At 39.3% G+C, this 18,229-nt stretch overlaps 3 protein-coding genes across 7 annotated transcripts; 1 reads left to right on the top strand and 2 right to left on the bottom strand.

The window, feature by feature from the left end:
* Positions 1-263: 263 nt before the first annotated feature.
* LOC135645343 (AP2-like ethylene-responsive transcription factor BBM2) lies at positions 264-3,953 on the top strand (the record flags this gene model as incomplete). The annotated part of the gene is made up of 9 exons (XM_065163642.1): positions 264-537; positions 631-1,321; positions 1,690-1,772; positions 1,904-1,912; positions 1,997-2,085; positions 2,179-2,252; positions 2,348-2,398; positions 2,502-2,578; positions 2,859-3,953. Coding segments are annotated over 9 exons (2,178 nt in total), but the record flags the coding sequence as incomplete, so codon positions are not given.
* A 155-nt stretch (positions 3,954-4,108) lies between these two features.
* On the bottom strand, positions 4,109-6,269 carry LOC103994278 (extensin-2-like). The gene is made up of 2 exons (XM_009414606.3): positions 5,694-6,269; positions 4,109-5,409 (listed from the first exon to the last, which is right to left on the bottom strand). The coding sequence occupies exons 1-2, from the start codon at positions 6,178-6,180 to the stop codon at positions 4,334-4,336; spliced, it is 1,563 nt and encodes a 520-aa protein (XP_009412881.3). The 5' UTR covers positions 6,181-6,269; the 3' UTR covers positions 4,109-4,333.
* Positions 6,270-6,996: 727 nt separating this feature from the next.
* LOC103993462 (uncharacterized) lies at positions 6,997-16,633 on the bottom strand. 5 transcript variants are annotated; one of them, XM_065163910.1, is made up of 11 exons: positions 16,389-16,625; positions 15,878-15,992; positions 15,480-15,537; positions 14,275-14,472; positions 11,804-11,880; positions 9,882-9,964; positions 9,344-9,395; positions 8,792-8,860; positions 7,866-7,952; positions 7,722-7,783; positions 6,997-7,633 (listed from the first exon to the last, which is right to left on the bottom strand). In XM_065163910.1, the coding sequence occupies exons 1-11, from the start codon at positions 16,484-16,486 to the stop codon at positions 7,456-7,458; spliced, it is 1,077 nt and encodes a 358-aa protein (XP_065019982.1). In that variant the 5' UTR covers positions 16,487-16,625; the 3' UTR covers positions 6,997-7,455. The 5 variants fall into 5 exon arrangements, with proteins under 5 accessions (XP_065019982.1, XP_009411813.2, XP_065019984.1 ...); XM_009413538.3 differs by having other exon boundaries at positions 15,878-15,972; XM_065163912.1 differs by lacking the exon at positions 15,480-15,537 and having other exon boundaries at positions 16,489-16,633.
* Between the last annotated feature and the right edge of the window lie 1,596 nt (positions 16,634-18,229).

Here is an 18,229-nt window from a genome sequence, read left to right as displayed (position 1 = left end):
AGTCAATCCAATTTGTCATGTACTATATGAGAGAGAGAGAGAGAGAGAGAGAGAGAGAGAGATTTTACATGTTTGCAGATGTATTTATACTCACTGTTTGATAGTGCCTTTTGGCCTTTCCTCTTCTCCTCCAAACTTGTCTTGCTGCTTGCTGTGTTGTTCTACTCTGATGACCTTCTTTACATCCATATATTTCTAGCCTTTCCTTGTAGTGTGAGATCCGATTCGGAGTCTTCTTCCCAAATTTCCCAGTACACGTTTGAGGTTTCTGCGATCTGAATCTTCGGATAGCCTCCATGAACAACTGGCTAGCCTTTTCTCTCTCTCCACAGGAGCTCCCTCCCTCACAGTCTCACCAGAGCAACTCACCATCTGCTGCTGTTTCCCATCTCATCTCAGGTGACGATGTCTCTGCTAGCTGCTACGGTCTCTCCGCCGACTCCACATCGGAGCCTCCGATGGGAATACCCACCCTAAGACCGGACGTCCCCTTTGGTGTCTTGGAGGCCTTCAACAGACCTTACCATCAAACCCAAGGTCAATGTTTCCCCGGTGCTCAAGAACTAATCTCTTCGCTGTTCTCGTTTCCTTGGTCTCATTTGTTTGTTCTTGTGATCCCTTCACTTGCAGATTGGAACATGAAGTGTTTGGATTTCAAGGGAGGCTCTTCGGAGCTATCCATGCTGGTTGGATCAAGCAGTACTAACCAGAGCAACATGGTGGAAGACCAGCCCAAGCTGGAAGACTTCCTTGGTGGCAATTCGTTCTCCGATCATGACCACAAAGTACTCCCTGCTGGACTTTCCGGTGCGTATAGTAGCTCCGGCGACGAGTACATGTTCTCCAACTCTTCATTCCAGGTGCAAGACACCTCCATGGTGACATCCAGCGCTCACGATGGAGCCCTAATGAACGATGCTAACGGTGGTTCTTCGAGCAACTCTATCGGACTGTCGATGATCAAGACATGGTTGAGGAACCAACCCAATATCCCTCAACAGCAGGCCAGTATTAACAGCAGCAACGACATGGCCGGGGTTACCGGGACCAACTGCGGCGGCGCGATGATGGCCGATGTTATTGGCTCGTTGACGAACTCCCAGGGCCTGTCACTCTCGATGAGCACAGGGTCACAGTCGAGCTCCGCCTTGCCCCTACTGGCGGCTGGCCCGAGCGGCGGAGGCGAGAGTTCGTCCTCCGACAATAAGCAGAAAGGGATTGGAGGAAGCCTCGATGCACAGACTGGTGCAATGGAAGCAGTTTCTCGGAAATCCGTGGACACATTTGGGCAGAGAACTTCCATTTACAGGGGCGTGACAAGGTGTGGCATGTCTTTCTCAGATGTAATATAGCATCATTTGTCTGTGATTACGCTGATTTTTCTGTACATTTTGTTCCACAATCTTTAGATAAGAGCAAAGCAAAACCCTAAATCATCATTCAGAGGGAGATCTAATGTTTCTCTTATTGAAGATAGATCTCATACATGGTTTAACCTTAACCCTCATCTTATACAAACTATCGTCTACTCTACTCATTCACCTCTGTACTGATCTGATCCATGCTTGGGTGGTGAAAATATAGATGTTCATCTATATATAAATAGCACATTCTAACATGTAAATCGAATGATTTTTGGTATACAATTATCTATGAAATGCCTTACATTTTATCGACTTATTATTACAGGCATAGATGGACAGGTAGATACGAGGCTCATCTGTGGGATAATAGCTGTAGAAGAGAAGGGCAGACACGCAAGGGTAGACAAGGTACATAACCTTGCAGAATCTACAAGCAGATCTTTCACATATACAATGAGTGTTGATTTGCTGCTCTCTCTTGTTTCTGTCACTCTTGGTTACAATGTGCTGCAAATGAACTCATTTTCCAAACCCTGCAGTTTATTTGGGTAAGCATATGCTGTTCTTCATTTCAACTGGAATTAAGGGTGATAGATATACAATTTTCATTTACTTGTGTTGGTGATCTGTAGGTGGCTATGACAAAGAAGAAAAGGCAGCTAGGGCTTATGATTTGGCTGCTCTCAAGTACTGGGGTCCTACTACTACAACAAATTTCCCAGTATGACTTTGTTTCCCCTTCCATATCAGCCTAAGAACAAAGACATGTTAGCATTTTGCATACTCTCGAGATGTTCATCTTCTGTATGTTCAGATAAGCAACTACGAAAAAGAGTTGGAGGAGATGAAGCACATGACGAGGCAGGAATTTGTTGCGTCTCTTAGAAGGTAGTCTTTGATTTCTGATTCTTACAAAGAGAATGTGGATCGAGTGGGAAGCTTTCATTTGGATTCAATGATCAGATGTCGAAATCTTCATGCAGGAAGAGCAGTGGATTCTCCAGGGGTGCATCAATATATCGTGGAGTGACTAGGTAAGTCTTTTCATTCTATGATGGCATTTTACAGTTCAACACAACACAATAAGCTTCTTTGTTTCTTGGAAGAAAGATTCACCATGATGCATACATTTTGCAGGCATCATCAGCATGGAAGATGGCAAGCAAGGATAGGAAGAGTAGCAGGGAACAAAGACCTCTACTTGGGAACCTTCAGTATGTTTCTTTAAGCAGCTGCTGAGAACTCTCTCTGCACACATATCTTAGAAGTCTAATCAGATAATAATCCAAGAGGATCTATATTGGGCTATCAGTATTAAACTTGCATGTAGACCAGATTAATAATATATTCATGTACTTTGTAGTCCAGTCGTCAAGTTTGTCCCTCTGAACCAAGGCATAAAGTCAACAGTCGCATAGAAAACCCTAATGCTTGATTTCACAGGCAGATGGTGCATGCAAGACGTGCATCTCTAACTTGGACTGCACTCTGCAGGCACCCAAGAAGAGGCAGCTGAGGCGTACGATATCGCGGCGATCAAGTTTCGGGGACTGAACGCGGTGACCAACTTCGACATGAGCCGGTACGACGTGAAGAGCATCCTCGAGAGCAACACGTTGCCGATCGGGGGCGCCGCCAAGCGGCTCAAGGACGTGGCGGAGCACGCTGAGGCCAGCGTGAACGGGAGGGGGGCTGCGGACCACCAGCATCTTGCTTCGCAGTTCGATGGGATGAGTGGCTATGGCTCCCTGCGCCACCACGGCTGGCCGGCCATCGCTTTCCACCAACCGCAGCCGCTGGGCGTTCAGTACCCCTATGGGCTGCCGCGGGGCTGGTGCAAGCAGGAGCAAGATACCGCCGTCGCCGCCGCTCACAGCTTGCAAGACCTTCACCAACTCCACCTGGGCACCAACACCCATGACTTCTTCCAACCTTCGTCGGCGCTTCATAACCTGGTAAGCATCAGCACCGAGTCGAGCTCGGTCGTGTACAATGGTAACATGGCCAGCAGTAGCGGAAGCTACCAAGGTGGGTATGTTATGCCGATGAGCACGGTGGTGACCGATCAAAGCCACACTGCAAACAGAGGCAGTTGTGGCGCGACCTTTGTGGACGACGAAGGGAAGCAGATAGGGTACGATAGCTCCTTAAACGCTTACTATCTCTCTCAGCAGTTGTCTTCTGGTGACGCTGCTAAGGGCGATGAGTATGAGCAAAGCAGTACTTGGACGCCAGCGTCAGCTCAAGCCATGGCATCAAGGTCTAACACCATAGCTGCTGCTGGCCATGCGGCTCCTCTTTTCACAGTATGGAATGATGCGTAGGTTTGGCGAAGAAGACGAGTGAGATGATCGCTTTCATGTGTTTTGTTCAAGCTTTGTGCTTTGTTAGGATGAGAATTCTTCTGATGGTTGGTAATGGCTTGTGAGAGTTGATGAAGCTCGTCACAATTCTCACCAGCTGTTAATTTTGGGTTGGATCGGAAGGATCAAACTGTTAGAGAAAGAAGACCATTTATAATTGCCGGATTTATATCTAGAAATACACTCGAGTAATTCTAGATGAAGTATTCATATCTAGAAATATGAGTTATCGACGTCTAACATCTCATGAATATGTAATATGTTTTCTTTGAAGATTTATTAACGTTTATATTACATTTGTTGATAAAGAAAAATATTCAAAAATAATTAACTATAATTTTTTTAAGTTTTATTTTATTAATTAGAACACTATAACTCAAATAAAAGTAAAAGAAATCCGAGGGAGAAAAGACAGACAGTTCTTCAGTAGCAAAAGCAAATACACAGAGAGAGAACACATACAAAATGGAAACAGTCAGCCCTTAAAGCTTGTCTTTCTCTTCTTCGCTTCTACATTTATGCAGAGGTTCTTCCTCAAACATCTCTTTCTTAACTCCCCGCCCAGCAAACGTAAGATCGACGACGTCATGGAACATGAAGAAAGCCCTAGGAAGACTCTAACTTGTAGGGGGTTGGTGGTGGTGGGGATGAGTAAAGATAGGGGATTGGTGGGGAAGGAGGAGATGAAGATGGATGTGACTTGTGGAGGTAGGGAGGTGGAGGGGATGGTGATGGAGGTGGTGGAGACTTATAGTAGTAAGAAGATGCTGGAGATGGAGTAGGTGGTGGTGGGGACTTGTAGTAGTATGGAGGAGGTGGTGACGGGGATGGTGGTGGTGGGGACTTGTAGTAGTAAGAAGGTGGGAAAATTGGAAGCTGTGGTGGTGGAGAGTCATCACTCTGTGGAGAAGGTGGAGACTGGTAATAAGGAGGCGGTAGAGATGCCCAAGGTGGAGGTGGGGACTCGTAATAATATGGAGGAAGTGGAGATGATGGTGGAGGTTGTGGTGATGACATGTAGTAGTTTGGAGGTGGCGGAGAGCTATAGCTGTATGCAGGGGATTGTGAAGATCGTGGTGGTGGCGGAGAGTTGTCATAGTAGAGAGGAGGAGAGGACTTCAAAGGGGGCGGTGGTGACTTGTAGTAGTATGGCGGTGGTGGAGATGGTGAAGGAGGCGGTGGAGTAGTGTGATAGTAGATAGGAGGAGAAGGGGACTGATGGTAGTATGGAGATGGTGGAGACGGTGAAAGAGTTGGTGGAGAATTGTAGTGGTGTGGTGGTTCAGGCGACGATGAAGGTGGTGGTGGAGATTTCTCCGGAGGTGGTGGCGACTTATAGTAGTTTGGTGGCAATGCAGATCGGGTCAATGGTTTGTGATGGTGGTGCATCTCACATTCCTTGTAAGGCTTTTGCGGTGCAAAACCCAGGGGCTTGGCCTTCAGCACCACCAACCCACGGCCAATAGAGTAGGCCTCGAGCTCCGCTCCGACATGAAGGCCGGTGGGCACGCTGCAGACGGATCCATCAGGCGCCCCCTGCGGCTCCACCTTGCAGGCGTCAGCGCCGTACTCCCCGTAGGGGAAGCTGTCGACGACAACGCTGTACTTTCCACGGCTGTCTGTGTGGCCGCGTGCCACCACCTCCTCACGACCCGCCTTGCATGTCACCTTCACAGTGGCGCCTGTGCATGTTCTTTAGTTAAGAATATATATATATAACAATAGCTCATGGAAGAGTTTACAAAATGTATACAAAAATATGCAACATTATAATTTTTTTCTAATATTAGTTTTTCTACTATATTATAATATTTTTTTATTTTTTATTTTACTATCAATAAATTGATGTACACACACACACACACACACATATATATATATATATATATATATATATATATATATATATATATAATATAATATATATATATATATATATATATATATATATAATCTTAAATCTCACCTTTGAGGAGTTTCTTGTGGGGAGATTCCAATGGATGGGTCCCGTTGTAGCATCTGTAGCAGTAGACCGTGCCGACCACCTTAATGACGGGGTCATGGTGGTAAGGTGGCGGCGGAGAGTTATACTGGTTGCGTGGACGGTTCACCTGTGGCGGCGGCATCGAACTGTAGAAGTAAGGTGGAGGAGAGGACTCACGGGTCGGTGGGGACATATAATAATATGGTGGTGGTGGTGGAGAGTTGTAGAAGTATGATGATGCTGAAGGTGACAAGAAGGGCGGAGGTGGGGACTTGTAGCCAGAAGGTGGTGGATGCAGGGGTGACGGCAGCGGGGAAGGAGATGATGCTGGAGGTGATGGAGAGGGAGGTGGAAACCAGTGGAAGAACGGCTGTTCACCGGTCACAACAGCCGCATTGTTGGCCGATATGAGAGCTGCAATCGCCATCACCAACGTTTGCCACCTCAGAGCGCCATCGCGGTGTTTCATGTTACGCCCTCACGGTTTTCTTTGGAGTCTCCTGCAGCGGAAAGAAACTATGGGTAGAGGAGGAGGAGGAGGAGGAGGTGGTGAAGAGAGCGGAGGGTGGAGGTGGTAATGCTTCAGGCCTTTCAAAGGCAGGGTATTTATAGAGGTTGAATCACCAATGAGGGGCTGTGATTAGCATTTTGGACCGTGGATTAGGAGCATTTTGGTCATGTAGCTCTGTCATCTGCTCCACGGAGCAGAGGTGTCAACATCCTATGCTGAAAGGAAATCAAGAAGCAGAGTGGTTCAAAAAGATATGGTTCAGTTGATCTCGAGAAATGTGCTGACTCTTCTTTGGCCCACCATAGTTCCTCCAATCCTTGGGTTTCAATGTTGAACAGCTGCTAGCTCTCACTTCTTGCCAAAGTCAACCAACAACTCAATCTCAGAAGCTATTGAGACGTTTTGACAAGAACGATATAGTCATTTCCTTCAGTGAAAACAGATGTAGTGCAATAGTCACATCTGTTTTTATCTGTGTTGAATCTTTTTATGTAACATGAATTCCTACAGCCAATTAGTCAGCCTTTAGTTTCATCTTACTATCATTTTAAGCTTGAAAACACATGTAACATGAATTGCAGGTCCATAATGATATCCCCAAGAACATGATGATGATGATAGGGTGAACGAAAACACATTACCTTTCACCTGAGACAAGGTCAATGAAGTACCATGTCCCCACTCTCAAACTCAAAACATCAATAACATGAATCTTCAGAATTAGAGAAGGTCATGGTTCAAGGTTATTGATCATTCATGAACACTTGTGAGGGATCCTCGTAATGTGCAATATGCAAATTAACTCATTAATTTTGAGTTGCAGATAACAATTCTTATGGTTAAGGTCAACAGATCAGAAAACCAACTCCTATACATTGCAGATTGTTAATGAAGCTGGATTCCTTCTTTTGATCAGACAAGCATGCAAGAAGTGCTTCGCCAAGCATCATCACCTGGATAGAACAAGCAGTAACACCATGACTAGATACACATCAAGGCTACAATTGACTGCAGCAGATACTCCGGCAGAGTATTATCCATTGGCACCAAGAGTTCCATGGGGTTTACTCGTATTTGGATGATTCGCGACTGCTGCTGCTACCACTGCTTCGATCTGTTCTCATCGGTGAAAGAATGGCAAGGCATCGGTGTCCCTAACATAATTCTGACAGTATCCATTTCCTTCTTGCCTTTGCCTCGGTTTTTAAGTTGGCTTTCCGCCATGATGGAGACTTAGTTGGGTGAAATTGTGATGAAAGGTTGTTGCTTGGCATTCTCAGAACTTTGGCCCTCAACTGCTACAGTGAAACCTTGAGTGATATAGTCCGCTCCAGCTTCTTCATCCTTTATTTTGTCCCGTTCATCACTAGCCTCTGCAACTTGCACATTTTCTGCATCCTTCTTCTTGCCTCTGTATGAAAAGATTCAAAAAGAGAAATGCTTAATTCTCTAGAAAAAGAGTTTGATGGAGCAAGAACACTATCACGTGCAATGAGTACCCTGAATAAGTCACAATCCCAACTGCAACAGCCGCAAAAGCTACAAAGTACATCCAGTCAACCTGCAGGGACATCAAATTGCTTTATGTTCTATATATCTTAACTTTACAAGTGACTGATCATAGCAAATATAAGATCATTAACCTTCTGGTGATAAGCAAAAATACGGATAAAAACAGCCCACATGTCTGAGGTTAGCAGTGAAAGATTTAGCAGGGTTGCTCCACATATCTGCATGATAATCGATAAATAAAAGAGCCAGTAAGTGGAAAACATGGAGTGAGGTAGGGATCTCCCATCATCAGTTGTACTCGATTCTTTGACTAGTGACCCTAACATGATTTTGCAAGAAGGGCAACAGAACACGACTGATTGTGTTTAAGATGATAATTTAACTGTAACATTTTGAGTGGCAGGAGTAGGTATATGATTAGATAAAACTTAAAAAGTACTTTCTATTTTGGCATTCTAGACAATAAAGAATGCCGATATATATTACCATAAATGAAACTTTAACATCCCCTCAAGTGCATGACAGATAACATGAAAAAGAATTTGATCGGATTATCATAAATAATTATCATAAATCCCAAAAGCTTGAAAGGATTATATATATATATATATATATATATATATATATATATATATATATATATATATATATATATATATATATATATATATATATATATATATATATATATATAATAACTCTAGTAATAGTTAAGCCCGCTCCTAAAAGTTTGGCCTGGGACAATAAAATGGAAGTAGTTATCAATTTTGCCTAACAAAAGGATGCCATGCCACTGTTAATAATGACAGTATAATTCTTCCTGTTTGTTTTCCATGTTAGTGATTCTTCACATGTTCATCCATTCAACTTTTATTTAGCATCATTTAGGAATTATCAAAGATTAGCTAAAGAGATCGAAAAAACACAAAAAGAAGTCCTGTCCTCCTATGATGGCATAAGCTTGACCAATGCCATTATTCTCCATATTGCAAAACTTTCTTAACAATAGTTTTTCATACTATGGATGATCCATGATGAGGTTAATACAACATGTTACCTTAAGAATGATGGGAACAGTAGAGTAAAACAGAAACAGTGCCAATGCAAATCCAAGAAATGGTAGCACCTGAAATCATATGGTCAAAAAAAGAAGTTATTAAATATATTAACTGGAAAATAACATTAATATTATAGTATGAAGAAACAACTACCAAGAAACATCTCAGGCTCAAACTAGTTGCAAATTCAACAATAAAACCAGACCATCATATTGTTACCAACATACTACCAAACTTAAAAGTTCAAAGTCGTCTATTACATTGTATCACAAATGAAAATAAACCAGGCCATACAAGATATCCACATCTTGCAACCTCATCAAAGCATAAAATAGAGAACAGAAGCAAAATAACCTAAAGAGAAGCCTCAATCTTTCTGCAGGGTAAGCAAATGCAAAATGCATGATTTTAAGCATCACAGAATCAAATAATTGACAAGGATCTCACAGACAATGCATCTATAACTCATTTTAAGCATATTTGTATGCATGATGTATGTGTGTTATGAGAGAGAGAGAGAGAGAGAGAGAGAGAGAGAGAGAGAGACTTACTGCACCAGCTGTCCAATTAATATCTTTAAGCTCATTGCGCTCAAGTATGGTTCTGGGAGTAATTAAGGAAAAGAGAAAATTAAATATGAACTGTCGAAAACCAAAGCTGAAATCTTTCTATGTGCTTGCATCATTCAACTTTATTTCATGACAAAACTAGGATGGAAAAATTGGCTTCTATTAATCAGAATACTGCACAGTGTCAGCTTGCTGGATTTTGTAAATGATCAGAACATCCAATCTAAATGCTAACAGAAACAAAAGATTAAGCCTGAACACCACCACATAGACAGATAGAACAAGGATATTACCTAGGAATGATATTCTTGGGGAAAAAGTAAAGAATCAGAAATGCCTAGGATCATGTTTGATGTTAAGAAACTTAAACATAGGTTCTTAATCATATATCTAAACAATGTTAAATAATATTGCAGTTGAGATAGTGTTCTGATTAGATTTCCTGATAAATGAGAAAGGGGACGTGCTAATAAAATTTGCATTCTGCAATGTCACACATGCACAGAAAGGCCAAGAATACATTTGAATAGCACTAACAACTGCTCCAAATACTCCAAGCATAGCCATCAACTCAATTCTATCGCCCTCCTTGACAATAAATTCCTGAACAATGTCAAAATGAAGTCTCCTTAGATAAAATAATCCTTTCTGTTTAAAGTTAAATAGATGTAAGTAAAGAGATACAGGAGTAATACTAATGCTATATCCTAAAATGATCAACATCCAACATAGAATATTTATCAAGTTAAAAACCCCATTGTCTTGCTAACTTATTAAATGTTATAGACAAATGCATGGTTTGCAATATCGTACCATACCGCTCCGATAGAGAACCAGTATGGGTGGTACGTACTGGTTTGATAGAGGACTAGTACGGGCGATACATTGGTACACCTTAGTGTATCATGTGTTAGTACGTTCGGTACAGCTCGGTATGTATCATACCGACAGTTGATCAGTACACCGATACGATACGGTATTCAGAACCTTGAACAAATGCAAGAAGCTTTAATTCAAAATCTAGTAAACCATGCATGGAGTCGATCACCTAACTACTTTTTATATTATTGCAGTTCCTTAAATGTATTAGAAGGATCCTGGATACAAACTATTCCCAACAATATGGGTTCATCTACACAGTGTTATTATAAACCAAGAAATTTCTGCCAAAGAGAACTTCTTTAATTGACAATCAGCCTAATGTGAACCAGTTCAAATCAAGGTCTGTCATACAAAAGCGTACCGCCCATACCGGTCCGACAGGTTACCGGTACGCGAACCGCCCGGTACCGCTACAGTGCCACAGTATTTTACTGTAGCACTGCTACAGTATAAAAATATAAAATTGTTCGGTATACCAGGGTGTACCGCTCGGTACGCCCCTGATGTACCGCCTAGTACACCGGTACCGTACCATACCGAGCCCGGGTCGAAACGCCGATACGGTACGATACGACGAACCTTGGTTCAAATTGGTGCCAAATCCTAGCGATCATAAGCTTCGACAGCAGAGACTTTCTTGAAATCCATATAAACTATTATGGCCGATAAAAATAGAAATACCTTGTTTCAATTTAATTTATGCAAGCAAGAAACAACCTTACTAGTCCCACTAGACAAAGAAGAATCTAGAAGAAAGAGAAAATGATTAGCTTTACTCTTTAAGACATGTTCATCTAGGAGAGACAAATATGCAAACAGTTCAATGGAAAATAATCCCCATGATTGCAGACTCATTAGGTGCATAAATAAGATCAATAATTCTCTTCCTACTAAAGAAGGGAATATACTATCATACAGTCCCTCAAATTACTGAAAATGTGTTGAGAAAGTAGTGTAGTGGCTGGAAATTGGAAATCATGCTGTCAGTCCAGAGTTTGCTCATGTATCAGGATTATATTTGTAGAACAATGTAAAGGTAACTTCCAGTGTTCTTGTAAATTGCAAGAACATAACAGGAGAGTGTTCAACTTAAAACAATGGAAAATAAGCATTCTTCTTACCATCTCTGTCTACCATATATAGCATGATGACACCAACAAGAGTCCAACCCATTCTTGATGGACACTAAAACAAACCACAAACTTGCCTCCTCCATTTTCCTTTCTCACTCCACAACATTTTCTATTTTAGTTATACAACAAATCATAAAAAATATGAACCCTAGATGGAAGAATCATGAATCAATGGTTAAAAGTATATGTGATTTCAACAAGTGATTAGCAGCACTTTCAGAAGACAGATGTTCAGCTTCACCAAACATATTCATGGTTAGCCAAGGGACAAAAAAGTAACAACATCAACATGTCATATTCCCTGGAGATTGTATAGTTACATGTTTTTTCAGAAGTATTAGAAGTAAGAGAGTTTAAACTAAGAAGTTTCAACAAACCATGGAAAAAGGAGACTCTTAAAAAACAAGGAAAAAAGTGAAATTCATACCTCACCAACATTACTAACTGCATACAGTGTAGCCCCAGCAATGACCAAAATATCACCTTTGACAGGGTTGGGTCCTCCTGTAACTCATATAACATATATCAGAAATTAGTGGAGAGGCTCGCACGTTTCCATAACAGGATGAAAGTTTCCAGTTACTAGAAAGATATACATAAGCAATTGATTCTATTGACAGAAACTAATTTTGATGATTAAGAGGCACTTCAGTATAGAAAAGCCTTAATAAGTACATTCATAGGAGATTCACAGTGCATCAGTGACTTAATGTGATGGGATGACAGTCTACAGCAGGCAAACAAGAGGACCAAGGCTTTAAATGTTATTAGATTAAATATTTATATAATAGAAAATATAGGAGTTGACAAATAATATAAAGTTGCAACAAACAAGAAAGTTCAGAAATGGTACAACACTGCTCAAGATGGAAATACACCTGTTAGTTCAAAGCTAAAGCATAAGCAGCAAAGATTATTGAAACAATGTGAATATACAGAAAGAACAATAGGAGAGGTAAAAGATAGTAAGATACCATTGACCAAACAAAATTCATCGGTTGAGCAATCATTACCAGAACAATTGCAATTGCCTTTAAAAGCAATAATCTTAATAGACATATAATTCATCCCAGACTTCCTAGGCATAAGTCTCAACTAAAGTAGAATTCTAAATAAAGAAAACTTATGGGATAAGACTTCTTTCCAGTGAACCAAAATCCCATAAAACTTAACATAAAAAGGCCTCTAAATCTCCTAAAATCCAAATTCAAATGGTTTAATAATTTTTCAAAACCATGTCATATCTAGACCATTTCTCCTTGACATACAACTTAAAATAGGTTATTAGAAACATCTTAATGCAACAACTAAAAATAGTGGCATAATTACTCCAACAAATTATTAAACAATGTAACAACTCAAACACAGACTTGACTTGGGAAAATTACACACATAAAATACCCTAAACTAAATCCAACCTAAACTCATCCTAAATCATGGAAATAATTGGAGCAAGAGATTCTAAATCAAATGGATTTTCTAGAAGGGATTGTGCATGCTCCTCGGACATTACCACTATATATTTTGTTAGATATGAACTCGCTTCTAAGCATAGTAACAAAGTTGACTAAAATTGACTGTTTCTGAGTCATTCGAATGTGATTATGAGATATACCACTTATTTTGCTTTGTGGTACTTAGGAGGGTCAATTGGCTTGCCAGAAGAAATGTAGTACATTTTAAACTACTTGGATCCTTATGTACACTTCTCATATGTCATATCTCGGTATTTTAGATATGCCTTAAATTGAGTAAAAATTCCTAGTAGAAGATCTAAAATATGTGAATTCACTTAATATGCCCAATATATGTCCTAAACTCCTAATTATCATTAATTAATTTGTACATATAAAAATAAATCAGATTCACAATATTTGATCTCAATCTCAATGTACCACATCATTCTAGAATGCAAAATGATCAAGAATCAGGAATCAGAATGCAATTCATAATTCTAGAAGGTGGAGATAGAAAAGTCAAGTTGGCTGGAGATAAGGCCCTGTTCATTAAGCAAGCAAAGGAAGGGATCAGACTGCATTGAAATTCACAGCATATGATGTATGATGTGAGTCAAAATAAATTAAAAATTATACTAATTCAAGATTTTCTTCATGAAATTCTATATTGTAATTTCTTGTGCATCACATATACTATAAAACATGAAAAGATTTTATGAGATAAATTAGGCCAAATGCATCTTTTTTTTCTTACCAGTTATTGATCACACCCATTATTGCCAGATCTATGAAGACAGTTTTAAAGATCTATGGTCTCGGTAGCTTTGTCTACCAAGGTTATCATTGGTGTTATTGCAAGCCTGCGACAAATTGTTTGCTTAGATGCTCATGATTGTAGATTGTACTTTCTCTTAAATCAACAATGCTATTTTCACTGGTGCCAGATCTATCAAACTCTCCTGTAACAGTTCTAAAGATCAGTGGTGTCATTTGGTAGCTCTATCTTCCAAGGGCCATCACTGGTGTTGTTGCAAGCCAGCAACAAATTGTTTGTTTAGATGCTAATATTTGTAGATTGCACTTTCTCATGAATCAACATTGCTATTTGACATCTTCTTACCGTTTTCTTTGGTAGATTATACTAACTAATGTACCCACAATAACCAAATTGACCTATACAACCTCAAACATCGCTTTAACCACTTTGTCCTCAATATATCCTACAGTTCTTCGAATACTCTCACTATTTTTCGTTAGCAATATTATTCTTTCTGTTGCAATGCTTCTCTTTGCTCAGGCCTTCTTCATGCCTACTTTCGCCTATAAAAGTTTTGCCTAAATAATGAAGGTTTGTGCATTCCTGATGCGGCGGAAACAGACTAATAGCAACATTATAAAAAAATTATAAGAGGACTAGGAGTCGCAATAAGCGGCAAATTACCTTCTGCACGGTCACTGGCATGAACATCGGAGAATACAACCATTACAATGCCAGCAACACAAATAGCAACACCAGTGAATTTCCTATATCCATATTTTGTCTTCAAGAACAACCATGTGAGAAGAATCACGCATGGAATTGCCCAACAATCCAGAAGCATGACACTTGTCAGAGATGTGTACTGGTAAGACTTGACAACTATTCAAAATAAAAATATTAAGTAGCTTTGAAATCAATTTAACAGGTAAAGAATGAGTTTGAGAAAGAAGGCAGTTGTCACAAATTATATATAGTTAGATAAAATGTCTGATAAGACCATACAGAAACAAAATTATTATGCAAGTGAACAACATAAAATATAATAAAGTAGTTCAACATATTTACTAAGGCAGTTCAGGTTGCACAATTTTCGAATTTGCATAATTGTATAAAGCTCAACCATAACCATGGAATGAGGTTTGATAAAATTCAAGCCTGCCTGAGTAAAATTCATAATATTGCATTATGGTAAAATATGCATAAGAGATAGAAACAGAAGTAGATACAGTATGGCAACAGGAGGATGGAGCCAGTGTAATGATGGCAGCATAGTGCTGATTGTTAAAGGATGAGAAGAGACTAACTACTAAAAATTACGATGGTAAGAGATCAAAATGCGTTGGAATATTGACATGATTTATGGTAGAAAAACGAAGGAACCTACAAACATTCGTCTGATTTTCTTTGATACTTTTAGTTCACATTTTCGTAACAATTCAATCAAAATCCACCGATTTTTTTAGTTAGTACAAGCATGTTGACCCATCAGGTTCAGGTTTTCAGGTGGTATACCTGAAACCAACCCCTTAGTATTCGGATTGAATTTTGATGATACTTATTCGACTAGTGTATAAATCAAAAGCCCAGATCTCTTATCCATTTCGGACAGTTTGGGCTGCTTGGTGAATTCTAGACAAGGATTCCCATTGTAATCCCAATCATGAGTTGTTACAAGAACTTACGGTCACAATCGGTGCTAGCTCAATTAATCTTCCACCACCTGGTTTACAGAGTACCAAAGGCCTTACCAAATACAGATGCAAGTTATTGACACCATAAAAGAAATAATGAAACTCAAGAATGTTCTTGAGGCCCGGCATTTATCAATTAGAAAGGCACATCATCCCCACAAAAGATAATTGTTATTAATCACCAAAGGTACTCACCAATAAAATTGGCTTCCACGTCAACAATACCGAGTATCAAATAGTAGTACCAATTTATCTGCACAAAAGATCAAATGGCGTATGAATAATTACCTTTTCGTCGAACTAGAAGCTAATCCCAAATTTGTCAACATAACTAAATTGATGATAGCGAAAGAAATCTAATATGCTAGCAAAGTTATCAAAAGGAACAATTCTTTCCACAGGGAAGAATTCTTTATATAAATCTACCGGATGAAGCCATTATTCATTGCTGTTAGAAACCGAATGCACATTAGAAGAGAAAAATAGAGGAAACAGCATCCTCGTACAATCTAAAACGAGGCTAAAGTGCAAGTTTTTTTTGGACCTATTAAAGCAATTAAAGGAAAAGCAAAAGCAGCGAGCGAGTACGGCACCTGAAGTGGCCGCCTTCGGTAGATGACATAAGCGCCGTAAAATATTGCAAGGAGAAGGTAATTCAAGAACGACTGCGAGGTCGGAGCATTCACGCCTGCGTTCCACAACAACGACCTACTTCAGAAAACGACGCAAACCAAATCGTATCTGTATTCTTTACGGAAAAATCGCCCAAATACAAAGCAAAAAAGCGTCGAAAGAAGAGGGAGAAGAAAGAGAGGATGTCCGACCACAACGAAAAATTTCAGGAAATCGCATAAAGTCAGATTACCTCCAAAAAAGAAAGAAAAAAGCCACCTTTGTTATCTTTTGACGAACAAATCGTCCAAAAGAAGGAAAAATAGGCATCGAAAGAAGAGAGACGACGTCGCAAGTCAACGACCCGCTTCACCAGATTACTACCAAAAAGGACTCAAAAGAACCCCACCCTTACCGCATTTCTACAAACGAATCGCCTAAAAAGAAGACAACCGAATCGAAAGAAGAAGGAGAAGCAAGCGAGGGAGGGACCTCTCCTGGCGAGCTCGGAGGAGGAGAAGGCGGTGGAGGTGATGAGAAGGGAAACGAACTGGCCCAACACCAAGCCCATCAGAGCCCTCTTGGTCCATACCTTCTTCCACTTCTCGCGAATCGAGCGGCGCAGGGACTCGGAATCAACGATCGGCATCCCTCCGGACAGCAGCAAACCTCCCTTGTCACGGTTTATCGCTCTCGCTCTCCCACCCTGCCTCTACAAAAACGGGATCTTTACCACACTCTTGGTTATATATAGACGACTACATACTACGGCAAGAAGAGGAAGAAGATGGAGTGCGGAAGGTGATGATTGCTTTGTGGAAGATCGAACGGTCGTGATGGGAGATTGTTAGCTGTGGGAAAACCGACGGATGATGTGAATCGTTGTGAGTTGACATCTTAATCAATAGATAGATATGACGACGGTGATGACGGCGACGATGATCATGATCATGATCATGATGTGGCACCTCCCAATATGACAGTGAGCCTAAAGTCTACTACTTTTATTCCAGATATTGATATTATTATTATTATTATTATTATTATTATTATTATTATTATTTGGATTGACGTTAACAAACGGAATGTATATGAATGATATTAGTGTATTGTTATAATAATAACAATTGTGATGTATTATTTCTAAGGTAAATTACAAGTGATCTTCATATTTATCGCTATCAATTTAAGTTTATCGTATACATTCCTAATATATGTATATTTTGATTAAAATTTTAATTAATATTTTTTTAGTTATTATAAGCTATAATAATAATAAAATCATAAAATTTTAATTATTTGAGATCAACTGTATGAATCTTTTATCGTTAATGAGCTTTATAAAATATTATATGTTTAATTAAGTTTAGAATATTTAAATTTTTATTTATAATTCTATTAAGATCTTTTTAGATCTTCTTCTATCTTTTCTCGTATCACTGATATTAATCATTTTATATTTTTTTATCTATCTCAGGTCTCCTAAAAAACATGCTCCTAGATTTTCTCACTTCTCAACCTCTATCAAAATGATACTTATTTATTGTTGTAATTAAAAATCACATGCTTTCTTTTACTTATTTTAAATATCCTATCATCACAAAACCATAAAAGATGTTGTAGATAAAAAGAAAACATGGCACCTTTATAGAAGACTTCTCAATGATTGTCTTTTGGTTGAATTATGGTCCCAAGTTGTGACTGATCTGTTTCACATTGGATCTGCAATAAGAAAATAAAAGATTGTTGATCAAGTTATCTAAAGTAATATACATGTACATGGTCAAAGGAGAGAGAAAATGCTGGAAATGATGGATGTCATGCACTGATGTGACTGACCTCCCTAATGCAAAGACACCCATTAATAATTCATTACATGCATCTTAATTCAACAATTTATCTACTAATTGATCCCAACCTTCACATTTTTTACATCCTCATTTCCTTTTAAAATTGTACCCCAGTCTTCATTGGTGGCCTTAATGAACTATTTTGTCAGAATCTAGCACAAGTCACTATCTAATTTGGCTTAGCCTGTGAAATACAATTAATATTACTCAACTTAAAATTATATACAAATATTAATTTTTATTTTTATTTAAATAATCATAAATTCTTTGTTTGTTGAAGAGATTCCTTTTTTAGTTTTTAAATAAAGAAGAAAATTAACAAGTTGTAAGTAGTGATAAGATGAGAAATGACAGGTAATTAGTTCAAAATGTGTATACCAATGTGCAAATAACCCTAGTTTAAAGTGACATGTGACATTAGGAGCTAAATGCTAATTATTATAGTAGTGATTCCTTTTATCTTAGTTCTTTGTTTCCTCTTCA

The sequence above is a fragment of the Musa acuminata genome, chromosome BXJ3-8, assembly GCF_036884655.1.
Source record: "Musa acuminata AAA Group cultivar baxijiao chromosome BXJ3-8, Cavendish_Baxijiao_AAA, whole genome shotgun sequence".
NCBI lineage: Eukaryota > Viridiplantae > Streptophyta > Magnoliopsida > Zingiberales > Musaceae > Musa > Musa acuminata.
The sequence above is the reverse complement of the archived record's forward strand: the minus strand, read 5'-3'. Positions and strand labels throughout refer to the sequence as shown.

What these genes read in the sequence shown, in the direction of transcription:
- LOC103994278 (XM_009414606.3), bottom strand. Translation starts at nt 6,180, where the DNA reads ATGAAACACCGCGATGGCGCTCTGAGGTGGCAAACGTTGGTGATGGCG. An exon ending in CCACAAGAAACTCCTCAAAG is followed by an intron (nt 5,410 to 5,693) that starts GTGAGATTTAAG and finishes GAACATGCACAG; the next exon opens with GCGCCACTGTGAAGGTGACA.
- LOC103993462 (XM_009413538.3), bottom strand. Translation starts at nt 16,545, where the DNA reads ATGCCGATCGTTGATTCCGAGTCCCTGCGCCGCTCGATTCGCGAGAAG. An exon ending in CTGTTCCCATCATTCTTAAG is followed by an intron (nt 7,953 to 8,791) that starts GTAACATGTTGT and finishes ATTATCATGCAG; the next exon opens with ATATGTGGAGCAACCCTGCT. An exon ending in TTTTTGCTTATCACCAGAAG is followed by an intron (nt 7,784 to 7,865) that starts GTTAATGATCTT and finishes ATGTCCCTGCAG; the next exon opens with GTTGACTGGATGTACTTTGT.